At 49.2% G+C, this 17402-nt stretch overlaps 1 protein-coding gene across 2 annotated transcripts; it reads right to left on the bottom strand.

Moving 5' to 3' along the window:
* Positions 1 to 1061: 1061 nt before the first annotated feature.
* Positions 1062 to 17331, bottom strand: LOC123358171 (ras-related protein Rab-17-like). 2 transcript variants are annotated; one of them, XM_045000874.1, is made up of 6 exons: positions 16451 to 17331; positions 10778 to 10929; positions 9278 to 9403; positions 4403 to 4496; positions 1565 to 1709; positions 1062 to 1421 (listed from the first exon to the last, which is right to left on the bottom strand). In XM_045000874.1, exons 1-5 carry the CDS (start codon positions 16608 to 16610, stop codon positions 1690 to 1692), a joined length of 552 nt encoding a protein of 183 aa, XP_044856809.1. In that variant the 5' UTR covers positions 16611 to 17331; the 3' UTR covers positions 1062 to 1421; positions 1565 to 1689. The 2 variants fall into 2 exon arrangements, with proteins under 2 accessions (XP_044856809.1, XP_044856808.1); XM_045000873.1 differs by lacking the exons at positions 1062 to 1421; positions 1565 to 1709 and having other exon boundaries at positions 3476 to 4496.
* Between the last annotated feature and the right edge of the window lie 71 nt (positions 17332 to 17402).

Below are 17402 nucleotides of genomic sequence, written 5' to 3'. Positions count from 1 at the left end.
AAGACCCGGAGCGCCGCCAGGTGAGTAAAAATTAAAAAGGCGACTCTAGCCAGGGAAAGGATTATCACTGGGCGCGGGGCCCGATTCAGGGGAATTGGTGGAATTGGCCTAAAGCCGGCCCTGCTCCTGGCTGCAGGGCAGTGGATGGAAAATGTGAACTGAGACTAACCAACGTGGCGATGTCTGCCTGGGGTCTGGCCTGCCCTTCAAAGGCTTTGCCCCCATGGATTATTCCAGACTCTCCCCACCGCCGCAGGGGAAACAAGCTGTCCCAGTAGAAGTGCAGTTCTGCTGTGTATTGGCACTCCAGGCTTGGTGCAGGCACAGGTGTGTTACACAGGGGTCACCCCCCCGATCCAGCCATGCTGGCAGAAGGCTGTAGTGTAGACCTGGCTTGAGCCAGCAGATGGCCAGAAACAACCACCCTGAGAGGTGTGAACTGCCCCATGCCTCTAAATGTGTCTTTACAACAAAACCCACTGCAAGGGGGGCTAATATGCCACCCAAGCAGGAGGGGAAGAGAGAAGCATGCTTAGCCCACCATCAAAACAGATCCACCCTGGCTCCTTGACAAAATTTGATTTTTTTTTGCGTAGTCTGCAACAGAAAAAGTTTGCTGGGCTTGGGTAACATCCTGGCAAACCCTTTTTGTGTAGATGCAGCACCACTGTGCCAGCTGGAGTTTCTAGTGTGGACGTGGCCTAAGTGAGAAGGTCTGATTCTCTTATTTACACCAATGTAAGTTAACGCCATTCGCTTTAGTGTTGCAAGTGTGTAAGTTTGAGGAGAATCAGGCCCTGGTTTATTTCTTTAAATCTATACTATTGAAGTGTTGCCAATCCCAGGTACTCAAATGAGAAATCAGCCCCCATCTCCTCCCAGAAATTCATGAGACTTTTAAACAATGTTCAGAGTCTCCTTATTTACAATCTGGTTTCTGGACCTTCAGGGTGTGCTTGTTTCATGTTCTCAGTTTTTTCCACAACCAGGAGGGCCAGAAAATGTTAGTTTTGGATTTGTTGTTTGTTTAAAGATTCCCAAGTGATCATTTGACTCCAGCAGCTGAAGCTTTAACAAACGCCCCAAAAATCACAAGACTCATGACAAAATCATGAGTACTTAAGGCAATATTAAACTTGAGCTGCATGTTCTGGCTATTCCATGTCTTGCATTTAATGATTGGGTGACCTTAATGTTAACAGCCTCTGTAAAAGTTTTATAGAATTTGCAAAGGTGAAGGGGGGCGGGGAGGAGAGAGAGACTACTCCTCCCTTTTGCTGTTTTTATTTGTGAAGCTACTTTGCACTGTATTCTTGTATAATGATAACACTGAGCAAACACAAGCGAGAGGAGACTTGCAGCGCTTTTCAGGTTCCTTGCATTCGGCAATATCTCCTCTCGTACAATTCTTCAATCGAACACTGACAATAATGAAAAATAAGAGCAATAATCACAGTCTGACTCACCAGCTGCCCCCTAGAACCATGCTGCCTGCACACAATACATAGGGCCAGCCTCCCTTACCCCCTTACCCCCCCCCCATAAAAACACACTTGATGGTAACCTTAGGTCAGTCTGCCATTTCCTTTAGTTCATGCAACACTTCTTAGTGTGATTGCTTGGCTCTCGCAGGTCCACGCGTGACTTCTTCCAGGGCTGAGGCTGAGGGGCTGGTTCCTTCTGTTGTTCCTATTTCATTAACTCGGGAGCTGTGAAGAAACTCAGAATAAGAAATTCTCGGTCCTTCTCTGCTGAGCTATTGTAACATTTTGTGCTACATACGTGGACCCTCCTTTGACTTTGTTAGGGCAACTTTCCATCCGCTAATGGAGCAGCTAGGGGTTCCCCAGCTAGGGGTTCCCCTCCCATCAGCAGTGGGCTGGGGTGTGGCCCGATCCCCAACCAGCAGAATGGTTCCTGGGGGTGAAACTTAGAGCAGCCCCAGGGCTCTTTCAATTTATGCCAAGGACTGACCCACAACAAGCAAGAGAGAGAGGAAAAGGAACCTTAGGAGCCACTTTCTCCATCCCTCATGTGCTATTTGGCTAGGCCTGGGGATCTGTCCCTCTAAATTTATTAAGATTTAAAATATCTAAATATGAGCAACAGGGGATGGATCACTTGATGATTACCTGTTCTGTTCATTCCCTCTGGGACACCTGGCAGTGGCCACTGTCAGAAGACTGGATACTGGACTAGATGGACCTTTGGTCTGACCCGGTATGTTCTTATTTATAATGTTGATTTAAGTTAAGTTTACATTTTAACTTTATTAACTTCCTATTTTTTTACCTTGAGACCCATATGTTTCTTGGCCTAGGACTCCTGCACTTACTATTTAACAAACTTCCATCCACAATTTTCCTCATGCTCCTTTGTTCTTTCTGGAAAATGGTCCCTCCCTCAGGACTCTCCCATACACCTCTTCATTCCCCACCCTAGAACATCTACAGATTCCACCGCACCTGCATCATGGACATCCCCCTAAAAACATCTCAGGACAGCAAATGTTGTATTGCACCAAGTTGTCTGTAGGAAATCCCATTATCAGATAGAATGGTGGTGATGATGTGCAAATCACATCTCTATAAGCTTTAGTGAAATTCTTTTAAAAAGGAAGTAGAAGTAGGAGACCCTAACTTGAAACTGGCATAAGATGGGTGCTAGGTGTCTCCTGAATTGTCACTCTCAAACTGCTAGCATTCTTAAGGACCAAGAATATCTATGGGGTAGTAAATGCTTATTATTGGTTCATGATATGCTGTAGGTGGAATCTGTTGCTGCCGTTGTGTCCTATTATTCTAGAGCTTTCTCCAAGCGGTTTCATTAATAGGAACAAACATGAGAAGACTCTAGTGCCATCTCACGGACTGCCAAGGTAATGGCAGCGGTTTGCCATTTGTGCACTAGTGCAGGGTCAAGGGGGAGGCATACCCCACGTTTGAATCCCCATATGGCAGTACAGGGTCAGCTGGCTAACATCTGTGGGGTAAGCTACGTATCAGAGGCCCAGGAGGTGAAGTGGGATGGGTGGGACAGAGCCCCAGGGTTCCAGGCCTGCATGTGGGGAAGAAACGGCTCGCCAGAAGTGTCTGCAAACTGCTGGTTCTGGTTAGCCTCCCATGAACCCAGCGTCGTTGGGGGCTTGGCAGTAGTCGGCGTTCGTGTGAAGGGAGGACTGACCACTCGGGATTGTCTCTGGGCATAGCTGGTTCTTGGGAGGGGGCTGGATGTGTCTGTCCTCTGAAGAAAGAAGAAACCTCAAAGACTCTCTGGGCCAGTCCAGTGGAGCGAGGCTGAGTCAGTCTAGCTGAGCCTCTGGCTCTGTTGCCTAGCCCCGTGGTTCTCAACCAGGGATATGCAGAGCTCTTCCAGGGGGAACATCAGCTCATCTAGATATTTGCCTAGGTTTCCAACAGGCCACATTAAAGAGCAGTAGCTAAGTCAGTACAAACTCCAATTTTATACAGACAATGACTTGTTTATGCTGCTCTGTGCACTATACACTGAAATGTAAGTACAATATTTATATTCTAATTAATGATGGTAAAAGAGAAAGTAAGCAGTTTTTAGTAGTCGTGTGCTGCGACACAGCTGTAGATTTGATTTTGCAAGCAAGTAGTTTTTAAGCGAGGTGAAACTTGGGGTACGCAAGACAAATCAGGCTCCTGAAAGGGGGACAGTGATCTGGAAAGGTTGAGAGCCACTGTCCTAGCCGGTTCGAGGGCTTTATTCTACCCCCTAAGGAAGAAGGATGCAGGGATCTTGTTTTCCAGCCTGGGTGAGGCCTCTGATCTCTGGCCTGGGGGATGAAGGCAACATGGCTTGGTTTGTCTGGGGATCATAACTGGGGCCAAGGGGAATGGGTCTCGGAGAGAAGAGATCCTCTGGGAGTGACAGTGAGGAATCTGGGGAGTGGGGAGAAATTCCCACTTCCCCATTGCTAGGGCCAGTGACTGGTGTTCCAAAGGGGGGGTGAACCTCCTCCCCATTCAGCGCTCAGCAGGTTCCACCCTCACCCCGGCGGCAAAGGCAGAACCACTCCAGAAGTTTGCTTGTCTCAGAAGTTGGGGAGGGGGGCAGCAGGGGGGCAGCCTGTCTGTGTTTGCAATGGGGAAGCCACTGCTCTGGATCTCTCTCGCTCGCTCTTGGCAGCTGTGAGGCTTGACAGGCCAGAGTGTACCCGTCACCTCTTGTCTAGGCCTAGAGGCAAGGCACTGCTGCAGTCACAGTAAAGACTTTCCAGTTCCTGGACCTCTTCAGGTCAAGTGACTCAACCCTAATTGCCCCTGAGCAACTGGGAGGAGACAAGCGGTGCAGTGCTATCGCTCACAAGGCAGAGAGCTGGCACAGACCTCTCCAGTGCTGTTACCTGTCCAGCGGCTTCTCACTTGGAACTGACCTATGGCCACAAGCACCTCGGTCACTTGGTGGTTGGATTTTGCCGACGTTTCCATGTAGGTTAAGCTTTCACTCTTTGCAAACTCCTCCGCCTCCTAGTTGGGTGGGGAAGGTACAAAAACAGGGTTATTTCAAAGTAGACGTAGGTGTGTTCTGCACGGTAATCACATCCAGCTTGGGAAATGTCCTGGAAAGTGGTGGAAATAAGGGCTCCATTTACAAGGTATTGGCTCTTGTCCTTAGGCCTGGCAGGGAGGCACAGCTCCTCCCTGTGTGATTAGACACCGCAGGTGTGACAGGGCCCTGCCCAGTGTGGACAGGGCTGCATGGTGCCAACCTGGAGAAGCGAGCTCGGAATGGACACAAACACTAGTGTAGCAGGGCAAGTTGCGGTTCTCCTGACTAGTGGCTGAGAAGTAGGAAGAGGAACATGCAGAAATCTCCAGCTATTTGCAAGGGTGGCTCTGGAACAAATCTCCAAGCCGGATGCTCCAAACTGCCTTAAGGCCTCATACCCCTGTCGTTAGCTCCAGCACTTGCACTGTCAGACTAATGATGTACAAGGAGCCTTAAGGCTCAGAACTCATCTGCATGGTGCATTTGTCTGCACTGGAGTGGGACACATTCCAGTGTGTTGTGCACTAACAGGCCTGTGCGTGCTGCAGTGACGCACACTAGGGAACTCTCTGTGCGTGCCAGCAGGTCCTTATGGGCCAGTTAGTGCACAACACACAAGTGCACCCTAGACCTTGTACCCCCACTCGTGCAGACAAGCTCTTAGTTTACACTGACTTTAGTTCCCCACCTTTCTGAAGAGCAGCGTGTCCGGTGATAGAGCCACCGTTGGATTCCAGCAGATTCTGCTGCGAAGCCTAAAGCTTCCTATTTCCCCAGCTCACGCTCCTTCTGTTCCAGGCACACGGTTGCAGCCGAACTGTTTAGGCAACGCTTGTTTTCTGTCTTGCACAGCTCAAGGCATTGCAGCCGCTCTCTGACTGGACCCTGTTCAAACTCCCTGGCTCACCGGGTTTGGATGCACTAGCCTTGCAGACGGCTTGGTTTGGATATTCAGAGCGAGATCTTGTCCAAAGTGTGTGGGGGGGGGGTGAGGAGAAAGGAGTTAACACATTAATACCACCGGGTCAAAGCAGGGGCACAACTGCAACCATAGATGCACTAACAGGCTCTCCTGGGCTGAGATTTAAAGCCCACAAGTCAGGAAGTTGGCAGATAAGGCTACTGCGCGCAGCCTCCCTGCTCCCTGCTCACCCTACTCCTCTCTCCGCTAGAGCTGGTCAGGGATTCTTTGCCAACGTGTTTCTATTGGAAAATGCTGGTGTGGCAAAGCAGAAACGTGTTGTTAAGCCAAACACGCACGTTTCCACAACTTTCCTCAAGAACGTTCTTCAAGCCCAGGCTGGCGTTGGGGTGAGAACCCATTTCTCCCCCTCCCCCCAGCCCAGACTAGCCACAGCTCTGTGCGTAGCGCGATCCCGTGGGGTGTGGGAGGCCCAGGTTTGAATCCCTGCTCTGCCTGGTGCCTCTATTTCTCACACAATGGAAGTCTTGTTTTCCAGCCAGTCCTAACCCCCACCAGAGCCCTGGAGAAGAGGCATCACAACAACCTTTGTCTGCATGATCAAATGGTGCTAGGCAAGGGCACGTGCTATTGATCACGTGTCCAGCTGACACACAGCCTGCGGTTCCAGCTGTATTTCACCCTTCTATGTCTTCAAAGCAGCTAACTCAGGTGACTGGCACCCAAGTTGGCCTAGCCTGGCTGGCAGCAGCCACATGGCAACTCCCTCCCAAATTGTGTCCCCACTGGTGCTGCGCACTCCCGTTCGTGTTGCTCTGGCTTCTGGAGGCACAGCCCGTGGTTCTGTCTGCTGCAGTACGCTGAACCACTCTAATTCCTTCCCAGGGGATTGTGGGAGAACTCCACGCACTCTCCTTCTGGGCGCACCAGGGGAATTGTGGGAAGACACTGGAGGCCTATCAGCACTGGAATCGTTTATTCTGCACCCTCACTGCAAAGTGGGTGGGTTTGTGTGTGGATGGGTGGGGGGTTAACGGCACTGAAGACCTACCCATGTTTGACACAGAGGCCCACTAGTGGTTTGTTACTCTGTGTCAGCGACTCTTGTCGGGCATGACACACTCACCAGTGTGGTGAGTGATACTTATTTAAAAGGTGATGTGGAATATGTCATTTGAAATTTAACACCACATTGCACCGTCACTGTGAAATGTTTGGAACAACTCTGTAGCTGAAATCACAGATATTCATTCCCAGGGCTGGCCTTACCATGAGGCAAACTGAGGTGGCAGCCTCAGGTGCCAGACTGTGGGCGGGCACCACTAGGACCCAGAGTGTAGAAAATGTGTCTGGTGCTGGTGCATATGTATTCTCCCTGCTCTAGGTGCACAGAGCTGGTGGAGGGCTGTGCTGGAGGAAGGAGGGCACAAGAGACATAACAGGAGGCAGGAGAAAAGGTGAGAGGGAATAACAGAAAGCAGCAGGAGCTGCAGGGAGAGAGAGGAGGAGGCTTCTCTTATGTACCTCTCCAGCACCCCCAGGAGCCTGGACTGATTCACACCAGCTTCTTAGGGAGCTTCCTGTTTCCTGCTGCTTCCCTGAACCCACTTGAGGAGAACAGGCAGACACCTGACATAATAGGAGCCAGTTAGGCCCTTAAGATGCTGATATCTTCCCTCACTCAGGCCCTGCTACCAGCCTGCTTATTTGTCCCCTTTCATTGAGTGTTGAGAGCCACTCTAGCTGGCACAGAACAGCAGTCATGAGTGAAAGAAGAAAACGCCCCTCTGGGGCAGCATTCAGAAAAAGAAAGAAAGCAAAGGAAGCTTTTCTATCTAAGCAGGAAGGAGCTCTCCTGAGATACATAGACACAAATGTTCACCGTGAGCCTTCCGGCCCCAGTGAGGATGTGAGTGGTGAGGAGATGCCTGATCTCCCAGTTAGTCAGAGTGCAGGTGACCTGGCAGCTACTGCAGCATCCATATCTCCCATCTCAAATGGCTGTAACCGTGCACATTCCTGAAGAAAAGCGTAGATCAGAGAAGAGTGTGGTGGAGGCACAAGAAACAGCTGCTGCTGAGTTTAGTTCCTTAAGTCTAGATGATCCAGGATTGTGGACCCACTTGAGCAGTAGCCTGAGGGACTTCCTTGTTCTGCGTGGGCCACAGCAAGTGAAACTTCATGTTCCCCAAAGACAATGAAAATAGAAGTTTCCATCCAACACATTACTGGCATGAAATCCCCAATGGTGACAAAGTGGAGAGGCCACGGCTTATGTACTCAGAAACCCAGAATGCTGCATACTGTTTTTGTTGCAAACTCTTCCAGTCTAATGTTCCAGCCACATTGGGTGCTACAGGAACAAAGGACTGGAAAAATCTGGCAAGAAATCTGGCATGCCATGAGAAGGCAGCAAATCACCAGAGAGCATTGCATAGGTGGAAAGAGCTTGAGATGAGACTAAGGTTAAAGGCCACCCTAGATGATCAGCATCAAGAGAAGATTGCATCAGAGTCTCTGTACTGGCAAAATGTTCTGAAAATGCTTCCTACCCAAAACCTAGCACTTCAGATCAGCTGTCTGGGCCAAACAATGGAAACTTCCTTAAAACTGTGGCGCTGATGGCTGAGTTTGATGCTGTACTCCAGGAGCATCTAAGAAGAGTCACCACTCAAGAAATGTACATACACCACTACCTTGGAAAAACCATTCAAAATGAGATCATATAGTTACTGGTAACAAAAATCAAACAGAAGATTGTGGCAGATTTGAAGTCAGCAAGATATTACTAAAAAGAACAGGAGGACTTGTGGCACCTTGGAGACTAACAAATTGATTTGAGCATAAGCTTTCGTGGGCTACAGCCCACTTCATCGGATGCATGCAGTGGAAAATACAAGAGGAAGCGATATATACACAGAGAACCTGAAACAATGGGTGTTACCATACACACTCTAATGAGAGTGATCAGTTAAGGTGAGCCTTTACCGGCAGGAGAGGGGAAAAAGAATTTGTAGTGGTACTCAAAATGGTCCATTTGCAGCAGTTGACTTCTGGGCTGCACACCTAACATCAGCCATATGCAATAAATGACTTTAATGGTGCATTTTGTAACAAGAGAAGAACCTAGTGAAAATGTCCTTGCAATGGTGACTGTCAGAGAGCATTTTCTAGAATTTATTGACATTGATGATACTCCAGGAGCTGGTATGACAAATGTGCTTCTTAAAAAGCTGGAAGATACAGGAATTGCGATAGCTGACATGAGAGGTCAGGGCTACGATCATGGTGCCAACGTGAGAGGAAAGAACAGAGGAGTGCAGACACGGATCCGAGAGTTAAACCCTCGAGCTTCTTTTGTCCCATGCAGTTCTCATTCATTGAACTTGGTGGTCAGTGATGCAGCATCAGCTTCTAGTGAGGCTGCTGAATTTTTTTAATATAATTCAAAGCAGCTATGTATTTTTCTCTGCATCGACTCGTCGATGGCAAGTTTTGAAGCAACATCTGGGAACATTCTGTCTGACATGGAAACCTACCGATGCACACTGTGAACCCTCTGAACAAACCCACCAAAGTTCAGAAAAGTCTCTAAGATCCAAGAAAGTTAGTAGCTGAAACAGATGGCAAAATGGGATTTATGACCTCTAACATCGCTGGCAGCCAGTGGGGCCTTGCTATATTGCTCACTGCTAGGAGAATGGCGTTCACGTAAACATTTACTTATAAACTGTTCAGTGTGAAAGCCTGAAGTGCAGCACTTGGGGAACACGCTGCCGTGGTGTTTTTGAAAGAGAGAATCTGCCAAATGCTGAGATTTTACTGCAGTGCACTTACCTCAAAGGTGAATTCCCGCTGAGCAGCAAGATCTATCTTATTGCCGACTAAAACTATCACGAGCTCATCGGGAAGAAATTCCTTCTCTAATTTCCTCAACCATAGCTTTGCTCTCGCAAAAGTTGCCTGGAAAGGTGAGAGAGAGACACACACACACCGACATTAAACCAACAGATACTCAGCAGCTGTCACATGGCCCAAAGGAGATTGGCAGGTGAGGGGTAAAAATGGTAGAAACAAATGGGTAATGCACTTGACAGATATTGATGCTAGGAGCACTACTCAGCATGGAACCAGCTCTAAATATACTTGCTTCCCCAAAGCCAAGGATGATGACTTCTCCTCCATCAGACATGACCCAACCACCATGGATCCCCAGTGGGTCGTAGACCCAGCCTACAGGTGATGGGCTGAGGTGATTAGGCTCTCTTGTGATGGGGCAAGGATTCTTAGTAGCTTGGTCTACCTCTTCAATAAAGCTCTGTTACTGTGAGATGTTACTCGTCAGCAGCCTATGGTCTCCTCCTTCTGTAACTACCATGGCAGTAATACAGACATATGGCCCTCGGTGTTGCGGTTCCTGTGTGTTGCGTATTACCAGTAAAAGGGAAAAAACCTTCATAACGTAGTGGGAGATCATGCGAAATGTCCCCCTGGAACAGTCCATCAGAAACAGACATTAGTGTAACTCATTTTATCTCTCTCTAAGTCAGGGCTTGGCAACCTTTCAGAAGTGCTGTGCCGAGTCTTCATTTATTCACTCTAAGTTAAGGTTTCGCGTGCCAGTCATACCTTTTAATGTTTTTAGAAGGTCTCTTTCTATAAGTCTATAATATACTATTGTTGTCTGTAAAGTAAATAAGGTTTTTAAAATGTTTAAGAAGCTTCATTTAAAATTAAATTAAAATGCAGGGCCCCCGGACCGGTGGCCAGGACCCGGGCAGTGTGAGTGCCACTGAAAATGAGCTTGCGTGCCGCTTTCGGCACCCGTGCCATAGGTTGCCTACCCCTGCTCTAAGTGGTGTTGGTGCCACTAGATGGGACAGGACGCCACACCCAGGTGTGTGTGGGTTACATGAGGGTAGGGGAACAAAGAGCACTTAGTGATGCTCCCTCATTACCTACTTGGCTGGTGAGCTGGACTGGGCTGGGAGGCAGGGGTAGACAGAGAAATCTTGGCTTTGAGGGGGAAAACGTGAGCATTTATTGTCCACTGTCAGTGAAATGTCTGTACCAGTTCCTTGCATGTCTTCACCCATCTTTACCAGAAGAGAAGGATAAACCTGCCCATGATGTGTAGCCCTTACGTGATGTGCGCAGGAAAAAGCAGTCTTGGTTGAAATGTCTGGAGACGTATTGGGAAGCGACCCTACACTAGAACTATTGCAGCCTACCAGCAGCGTGGCTGCATGATCAAGATTCAGTTGGGATATTTTAGAAAGATAAAGGCAAACCCTTCTGGAGGAGAGAGGCAGGAGAACAAGCCATCGCTGCTCTTACCTTTCTGGCTATGTCAAATACAAGAAGGGCAGCATTCGCCCCCCTGTAATAAAGATGGCAAACACCATGGTACTTCTCCTGTCCTGCAGTGTCCCAGATCACAAGCTTGACCGTGGCAGTCTCTAAACATACCAGCTGGGTGAAGAAAGAACCTGGAAGTGACAGAGATGGGACAGCTCCTTGAGAAAGCCATAGCATGCACCTTAATTAATGTTAACCTTCATCTCGGTGATCTGTGTGAAAGATGGGTGTCGAGATTCGGTTGGAAAGGGCTGCGGGGGGAGGGAGGATGAGAGAGAGAGAATTAAAACACCCCCCCCCCAAAAGCAATGCAACAAACAGGCTGGTGAACTGGTCTTACCCAATAACAGCCCGGTAGTACACCAATGCACGTCAGCAGGGGTGTAGCTGGGAGATGGGGAGGGGAAGAGAAATGAGAACAATGGTTCTTGCTCAATCCATCAATATTGGTGGCATTAGCAAGCTTTGGTTTTGCAGCTGTCTAGCTGGAGGAAATGTGATGGCAGGGCGGGAATTAGGAGTCTTGAGTTCTAATCCAGCTGTACAGTGCCTGGCCCCTGTTGGGTGCTGCTGTAACAGAAATACTGCAATCTCCCCGACAGTGATTTGTATGACCTTGGGCAAGTCACTTAAGGCTCGCGTGGGCCCCTAAGCACAGCCCTGATTATACATAAGCAGCGCTGTCCCAGGAGTAGCCCCGGGGAGGTGCTCAGATGCTTCTGAGCTACAACTGCTTGTTCTTGCTCTTAGCCCATGCCAGCAAACCTGCCCCACCCCCAAACTGGCAGGGCTCTGCTGGCCAGTGGGCGGGGGTGACACCAAGGCCATGCCTGCTCCCCTCTCTCCCTGCTCTAGGGAAGTGAGAGGTGCACGTTTGCTCCTGCACACCTGGCCCAGAGGCGTAAAGCGGGGCAGAGGCCTTTGTTCTCCCATACTCCCCCAGGCAAATGTGTGGGCCAAGTCCCAGCCTAGCCCCTAACCTTTCTGTCTCAGCTTGCCTAGATGGATAATGGGTCTAATTAAAATCCACCTCCCTGGAGTGCTGCGAAAGCCAGCAAATGTCTGCAAAATGTTTGAAGATCCTTGGTCTGAAAGTGCTATAGCAGCTCAAATGTGCGGCTGTGCACAGTAGACAGGCAGAAGCCATCTGTTAAGGGCCAGATTGTCTGACAAATACACGGGCTCGAGGTAGAGGGGGCAGTACAGAGCCAAAGCTCTCCAGAGAGCCCTGGGAGGGAGAGAAGCTTTCTCTGAGTGCCAAGTAACGTTGGCGAATGACACCACACTCCTTGGTGTAGGCACTGTGACTGCCTGGTTTGTGTGGCAGCGTGGGAGACCCCTTGGGGCCTCCATCCCCACTCTCCTGGCAAAGGTCGGGGCCCTTCTTTAAAACAGGAAGAAAAGGGTCTTTCTGCCTATTTCTGACGTAAAGACACAGAGCCAGATCCTTGCTTATGTAAATTGGCCTTGCCTCCATTGAAGTCAACATTTAACAGGTGGGGATCAGTCCCATGAACATCAATGGCCTCCCTAGCTCATACCAGGGTCTGTAAGCTTGCAAAACTTCCTAAAGAGACTTAACCGACCTTGTGTTGACATCTCCAATAAAAACTAAAGCCATGTTTTCCACCAATGTTGCCTACTGAGATGAATGTTTTTGCTTCTGATGATGGGAGCGCGTAGCAGAACTGGGTGAATAATGGTGGTTTGGTTTTGTTGTTGGCAATTTGAAAAGTCAAAACAAAATTGATTGCAAGTCCAACACCACATGAAATGTTTCAAAGATTTTGACTCTACGTCGAGAGAAATTTTATTCTGGGTCAAATGAAACATTTATTTTAACTTTGACCATTCTAAATAATTTTTTTTAAAATAAGACTAAAGGAATTTTTGAAAGTCATTTCAAACCAAAAAAATGAAACATTGTGATTTTTTTTAAAAACAATTCAGTGAAACTACCATGAACTCACAAGGTGGGTGAGATAAGATCTTATCTCGGACCAACCTCTGTTGGGGGAAGGGACACACTTTCATGCTACACAGAGCTCTTCTTCAGGTCTGAGGAAGGAACCGGAGTGTTACAGCTAAATACTCCGCTTCCTACCCAGACCCTGAAGCGCTCTGTAAAGCTCAAAAGCTTGTCCCCTCTAGGGTGACCAGACAGCAAGTGTGAAAAATTGGAATGGGGGTGGAGGGTAACAGGCACCTAGATAAGATAAAGCCCCAAATATTGGGACTGTCCCTGTAAAATTGAGACATCTGGTCACCGTAGTCCTCTCGACCAACAGAAATTGGTCCAATAAAACACCTACCTTTTCTCTTCAATATTCTGGGACCAACCTGGTTACATGAACACTGTTACCATGAACTCCTAAAATGTGGTGGTGTCCCTGGATCTGCAGCTTTTTCAGAAAAAATGTTCAGCTGAAATTTCACCTAGTTCTAGTGTGAGTGGGTGTCTGTTGAAACACCAGGAAAATGTCAAAGGCAGGTTTGCTGATCACATTGGAGAGGCTAGATGGGCTGCTTTGACTAGAGTGACTGGAGCGATATCATGGGCAGAGCTGCTGGGAGTCTGGGAAGATAGCCTTTTAAATGTCATCCGTTGGAGGCTCCGTTGTCATACGTCCTCTGTCACAAACAGGGCAGAACAGAGTGTTACGTCTGTTTTTCTGACACCCAGGAATTATACAAGGGGTGGTTCCAACCAAACCCGCTAGATAGGACTCTGAAGCGCAGTTCCTGGGATTCCAGGATGCGCCTGTGTCAGTTTCTGCAGCGAGAGTAAGAACGTGGTGCAATGTCGCAGTGAGCGCCGGGACTGGGCCTGGCACCCATCCAGAGATAATGCAGTGCGATTGGTAGTATTTCTGTGGGGGCAGCTGGGAGAGCCAGGGCAGGGGGGAGAGCACGGAGAGAACGCAGAGGGGAAAATCTATAACATTTAATAGTAAATGGTGAACACTCTCTTGGGTTACTCAGAACTGGCAGGTGTAGACCAAAACTCTCCGCTGAGGTGACCTATTTAAATGCTGCACTACCTGCAATGACCCGCTAGCTGTCACTCTGACTCCACAATGAACACAGCTGTGTTGCTGGTCCCCTGTTCATGATTTCCTGTCTCCAATCTACCCCAGCAGAGAAATGTGTCCTGCCTGTGGCCTGAGCCTGCCTGCCAGTGAACTCCAAAGGCACTTTGCCACTGGTGTCGGTGGAGCAGGAGATGCTGAGGCCTGACTTTTTTCAGACGTGCTTCTTAGGTTGGTGCCTAAAGATCCAGCTCCAATACCAAATTTTACAGGCTACTTCCCTCAGATCCCACTGAGGAATACACTAAGAAACTGCACCATCTACTCAGGACACTCCCTACACTAACACCGGAACAAATCAACATACCCTTAGAACCCCGACCAGGGTTATTCTATCTACTACCCAAGATCCACAGACCCGGAAATCCTGGACGCCCCATCATCTCGGGCATTGGAACTCTCACTGAAGGACTGTCTGGATATGTGGACTCTCTACTCAGACCCTATGCCACCAGCACTCCCAGCTATCTCCGTGACACCACTGATTTCCTGAGGAAACTACAATGCATTGGTGACCTTCCAGAAAACACCATCCTAGCCACCATGGATGTAGAGGCTCTCTACACAAACATCCCACACACTGATGGAATACAAGCTGTCAGGAACAGTATCCCTGATGATGCCACAGCACAACTGGTTGCTGAGCTCTGTGCCTTTATCCTCACACACAACTATTTCAAATTTAATGACAATATATATCTCCAGATCAGTGGCACCGCTATGGGCACCCGCATGGCCCCACAATATGCCAATATTTTTATGGCCGACCTGGAACAACGCTTCCTCAGCTCCCGTCCACTCACACCCCTTCTCTACCTACGCTACATTGATGACATCTTCATCATCTGGACCCATGGGAAGGAGACTCTGGAAAAATTCCACCACGATTTCAACAGCTTCCACCCCTCCATCAACCTCAGCCTGGACCTATCTACACGGGAGGTCCACTTCCTAGACACCACGGTGCAAATAAGTGGTGGTCACATTAACACCACCCTATACCGAAAACCCACCGACCGCTATGCCTACCTTCATGCCTCCAGCTTCCATCCCGGGCACACCACAAGATCCATTGTCTACAGCCAAGCACTGAGGTACAACCGTATCTGCTCTAACCCCGCAGACAGAGACCAACACCTAGAAAATCTCCACCAAGCATTCTCAAGACTACAGTACCCACACGAGGAAATAAGGAAACAGATCAACAGAGCCAGATGTGTACCCAGAAGCCTCCTACTGCAAGACAAACCCAAGAAAGAAACCAACAGGACTCCACTGGCCATCACATACAGTCCCCAGCTCAAACCCTTCCAACGCATCATCAGGGATCTACAACCCATCCTGGACAATGATCCCACACTTTCACAGGCCTTGGGTGGCAGGCCAGTCCTCGCCCACAGACAACCTGCCAACCTGAAGCATATTCTCACCAACAACTGCACACCGCACCATAGTAACTCTAGCTCAGGAACCAACCCATGCAACAAACCTCGATGCCAACTCTGCCCACATATCTACACCAGCAACACCATCACAGGACCTAACCAGATCAGCCACACCATCACCGGTTCATTCACCTGCACGTCCACCAATGTAATATATGCCATCATATGCCAGCAATGCCCCTCTGCTATGTACATCGGCCAAACTGGACAGTCTCTAAGGAAAAGGATAAATGGACACAAATCAGACATTAGGAATGGCAATATACAAAAACCTGTAGGAGAACACTTCAACCTCCCTGGCCACACAATAGCAGATTTTAAGGTGGCCATCCTACAGCAAAAAAACTTTAGGACCAGACTTCAAAGAGAAACTGCTGAGCTCCAGTTCATCTGCAAATTTAACACCATCAGCTTAGGACTAAACAAAGACTGTGAATGGCTTGCCAATTACAGAACCAGTTTCTCCTCCCTTGGTTTTCACACCTCAGCTGCTGGAACAGGGCCTCATCCTCCCTGATTGATCTAACCTCATTATCTCTAGCTTGCTTCTTGCTTGCTTATATATACACACCTGCCCCTGGAAATTTCCACTGCTTGCATCCGAAGAAGTGGGTATTCACCCACGAAAGCTCATGCTGCAAAACGTCTGTTAGTCTGTAAGGTGCCACAGGATTCTTTGCTGCTTCTACATAACCAGACTAACACGGCTACCCCTCTGATACTCTGAAGAGCTGCGTCAGACAAGGCCCAGCTTTTAAAATGGGCACATCCGCCTGCACAGCTTGCGCCACCTTAACCAGACTTTTCTGGATCTCGCCGTTGTCAGTCCTGTGCCTGAGCTGAGAAACCAAACTAACCCCGGGCTCACGGGCTCTAATGTTGGGGGTCTGTTGGGTCACGTTCCGTTAGCCGCCAGAGCTGCCAGCTGGAGCCCCTAACCCTGCCTGCTGAGTGACGTCCTGCTGCTTCTCTGCTGGGCCTGAGAGCGTAAGCAAAACCAAACTTCACGCTAGCGTCGCTCCGCTGACTTCAGCAGAGACACTCCTGCTACAAGGGAGACGCAGATCAGGCCCTTTGTGTTGCACCAAAGGATTGGTTCATTGCTGCCACTCACTCACATCCCACAGTGGGCACGGATTCCCTGACGTCGTTTTTCACACGGCGGAAGGCTGTGCTTGACTTTCCCACGGCCGCGCTCCCCAGCAGAACCACCTCGGAGATGTAGGCTTGCTCCGTGGACGGCCCCGCCCCCACCTGCTGCGTTCTTCTCGGGACCATATTCTGCAAAGAAGGGAGAACCCTGTTTAAAAGGCATTGACAGTGCGCTCCAGGGCCCTCGGATGATTAGCTGCGTACACTCTAAAGAGTTAGGCCCAAGGCCTCGATTTCCCACTCAGCGTAGCAGGAGACGTGGCTCCAGTTTAACCCTGATATTCTATGATTCTATCTGCTATTCTATGATGCTGTATGATTTAGTTGGGAATTGGTCCTGCTTTGAGCCGGGGGTTGGACTAGCTGAGCTCCTGAGATCCCTGCCAACCCTGATATTCTATGAACCTTCCTGCACCCCCGTTCCAATCATTCAAGCTCAACATGCTTAAAAGAATCCTAATGGGAGTCTAACCCTATGGGTACATGTACAGTACAGGGGGGCTGTACCGACATAGCTCTGTCACTGTATAGGCCAGTATAACGCTGTGGTATAGACACAGCCCACACCAACAGAAATGGGATTTCCTTTAGTGTAGCCCACCACTTCCCCGACAGACAGGCGCTTCAGCGATGGAAGCCTTCTTCTGTCAACACAGCTGCATCCACCGTGCGGGTTAGGTTGCCATGGCAATGTCACGCAGGAGTGTGGCCAACCACAGGGCAACGTGCTGACCTAACTTAGGTGTAGACCAAGTCTAATCCATAGACTCATCAACAGCCTGAGCTGCTGTGGCCACAGTCACAATGTCAGGTGGCCTCTCGTAGCAGCACTGTGAACTCCAGACTCCCTGTCCTAAATACTGGTCACTGCGCTCCAACCTGTTTCCCCCCCAATACCTGACCTCCTGAGAGAGCTCT

The sequence above is a fragment of the Mauremys mutica genome, unplaced genomic scaffold (assembly GCF_020497125.1).
Source record: "Mauremys mutica isolate MM-2020 ecotype Southern unplaced genomic scaffold, ASM2049712v1 001529F_np12_obj, whole genome shotgun sequence".
Lineage (NCBI taxonomy): Eukaryota > Metazoa > Chordata > Testudines > Geoemydidae > Mauremys > Mauremys mutica.
This window is presented reverse-complemented; position numbering and strand designations above follow the sequence as displayed.

What these genes read in the sequence shown, in the direction of transcription:
- LOC123358171 (XM_045000873.1), bottom strand. Translation starts at nt 16,610, where the DNA reads ATGGTCCCGAGAAGAACGCAGCAGGTGGGGGCGGGGCCGTCCACGGAG. An exon ending in TATTTGACATAGCCAGAAAG is followed by an intron (nt 9,404 to 10,777) that starts GTAAGAGCAGCG and finishes TCACCTTTCCAG; the next exon opens with GCAACTTTTGCGAGAGCAAA. An exon ending in AGCGGGAATTCACCTTTGAG is followed by an intron (nt 4,497 to 9,277) that starts GTAAGTGCACTG and finishes CCACCCAACTAG; the next exon opens with GAGGCGGAGGAGTTTGCAAA.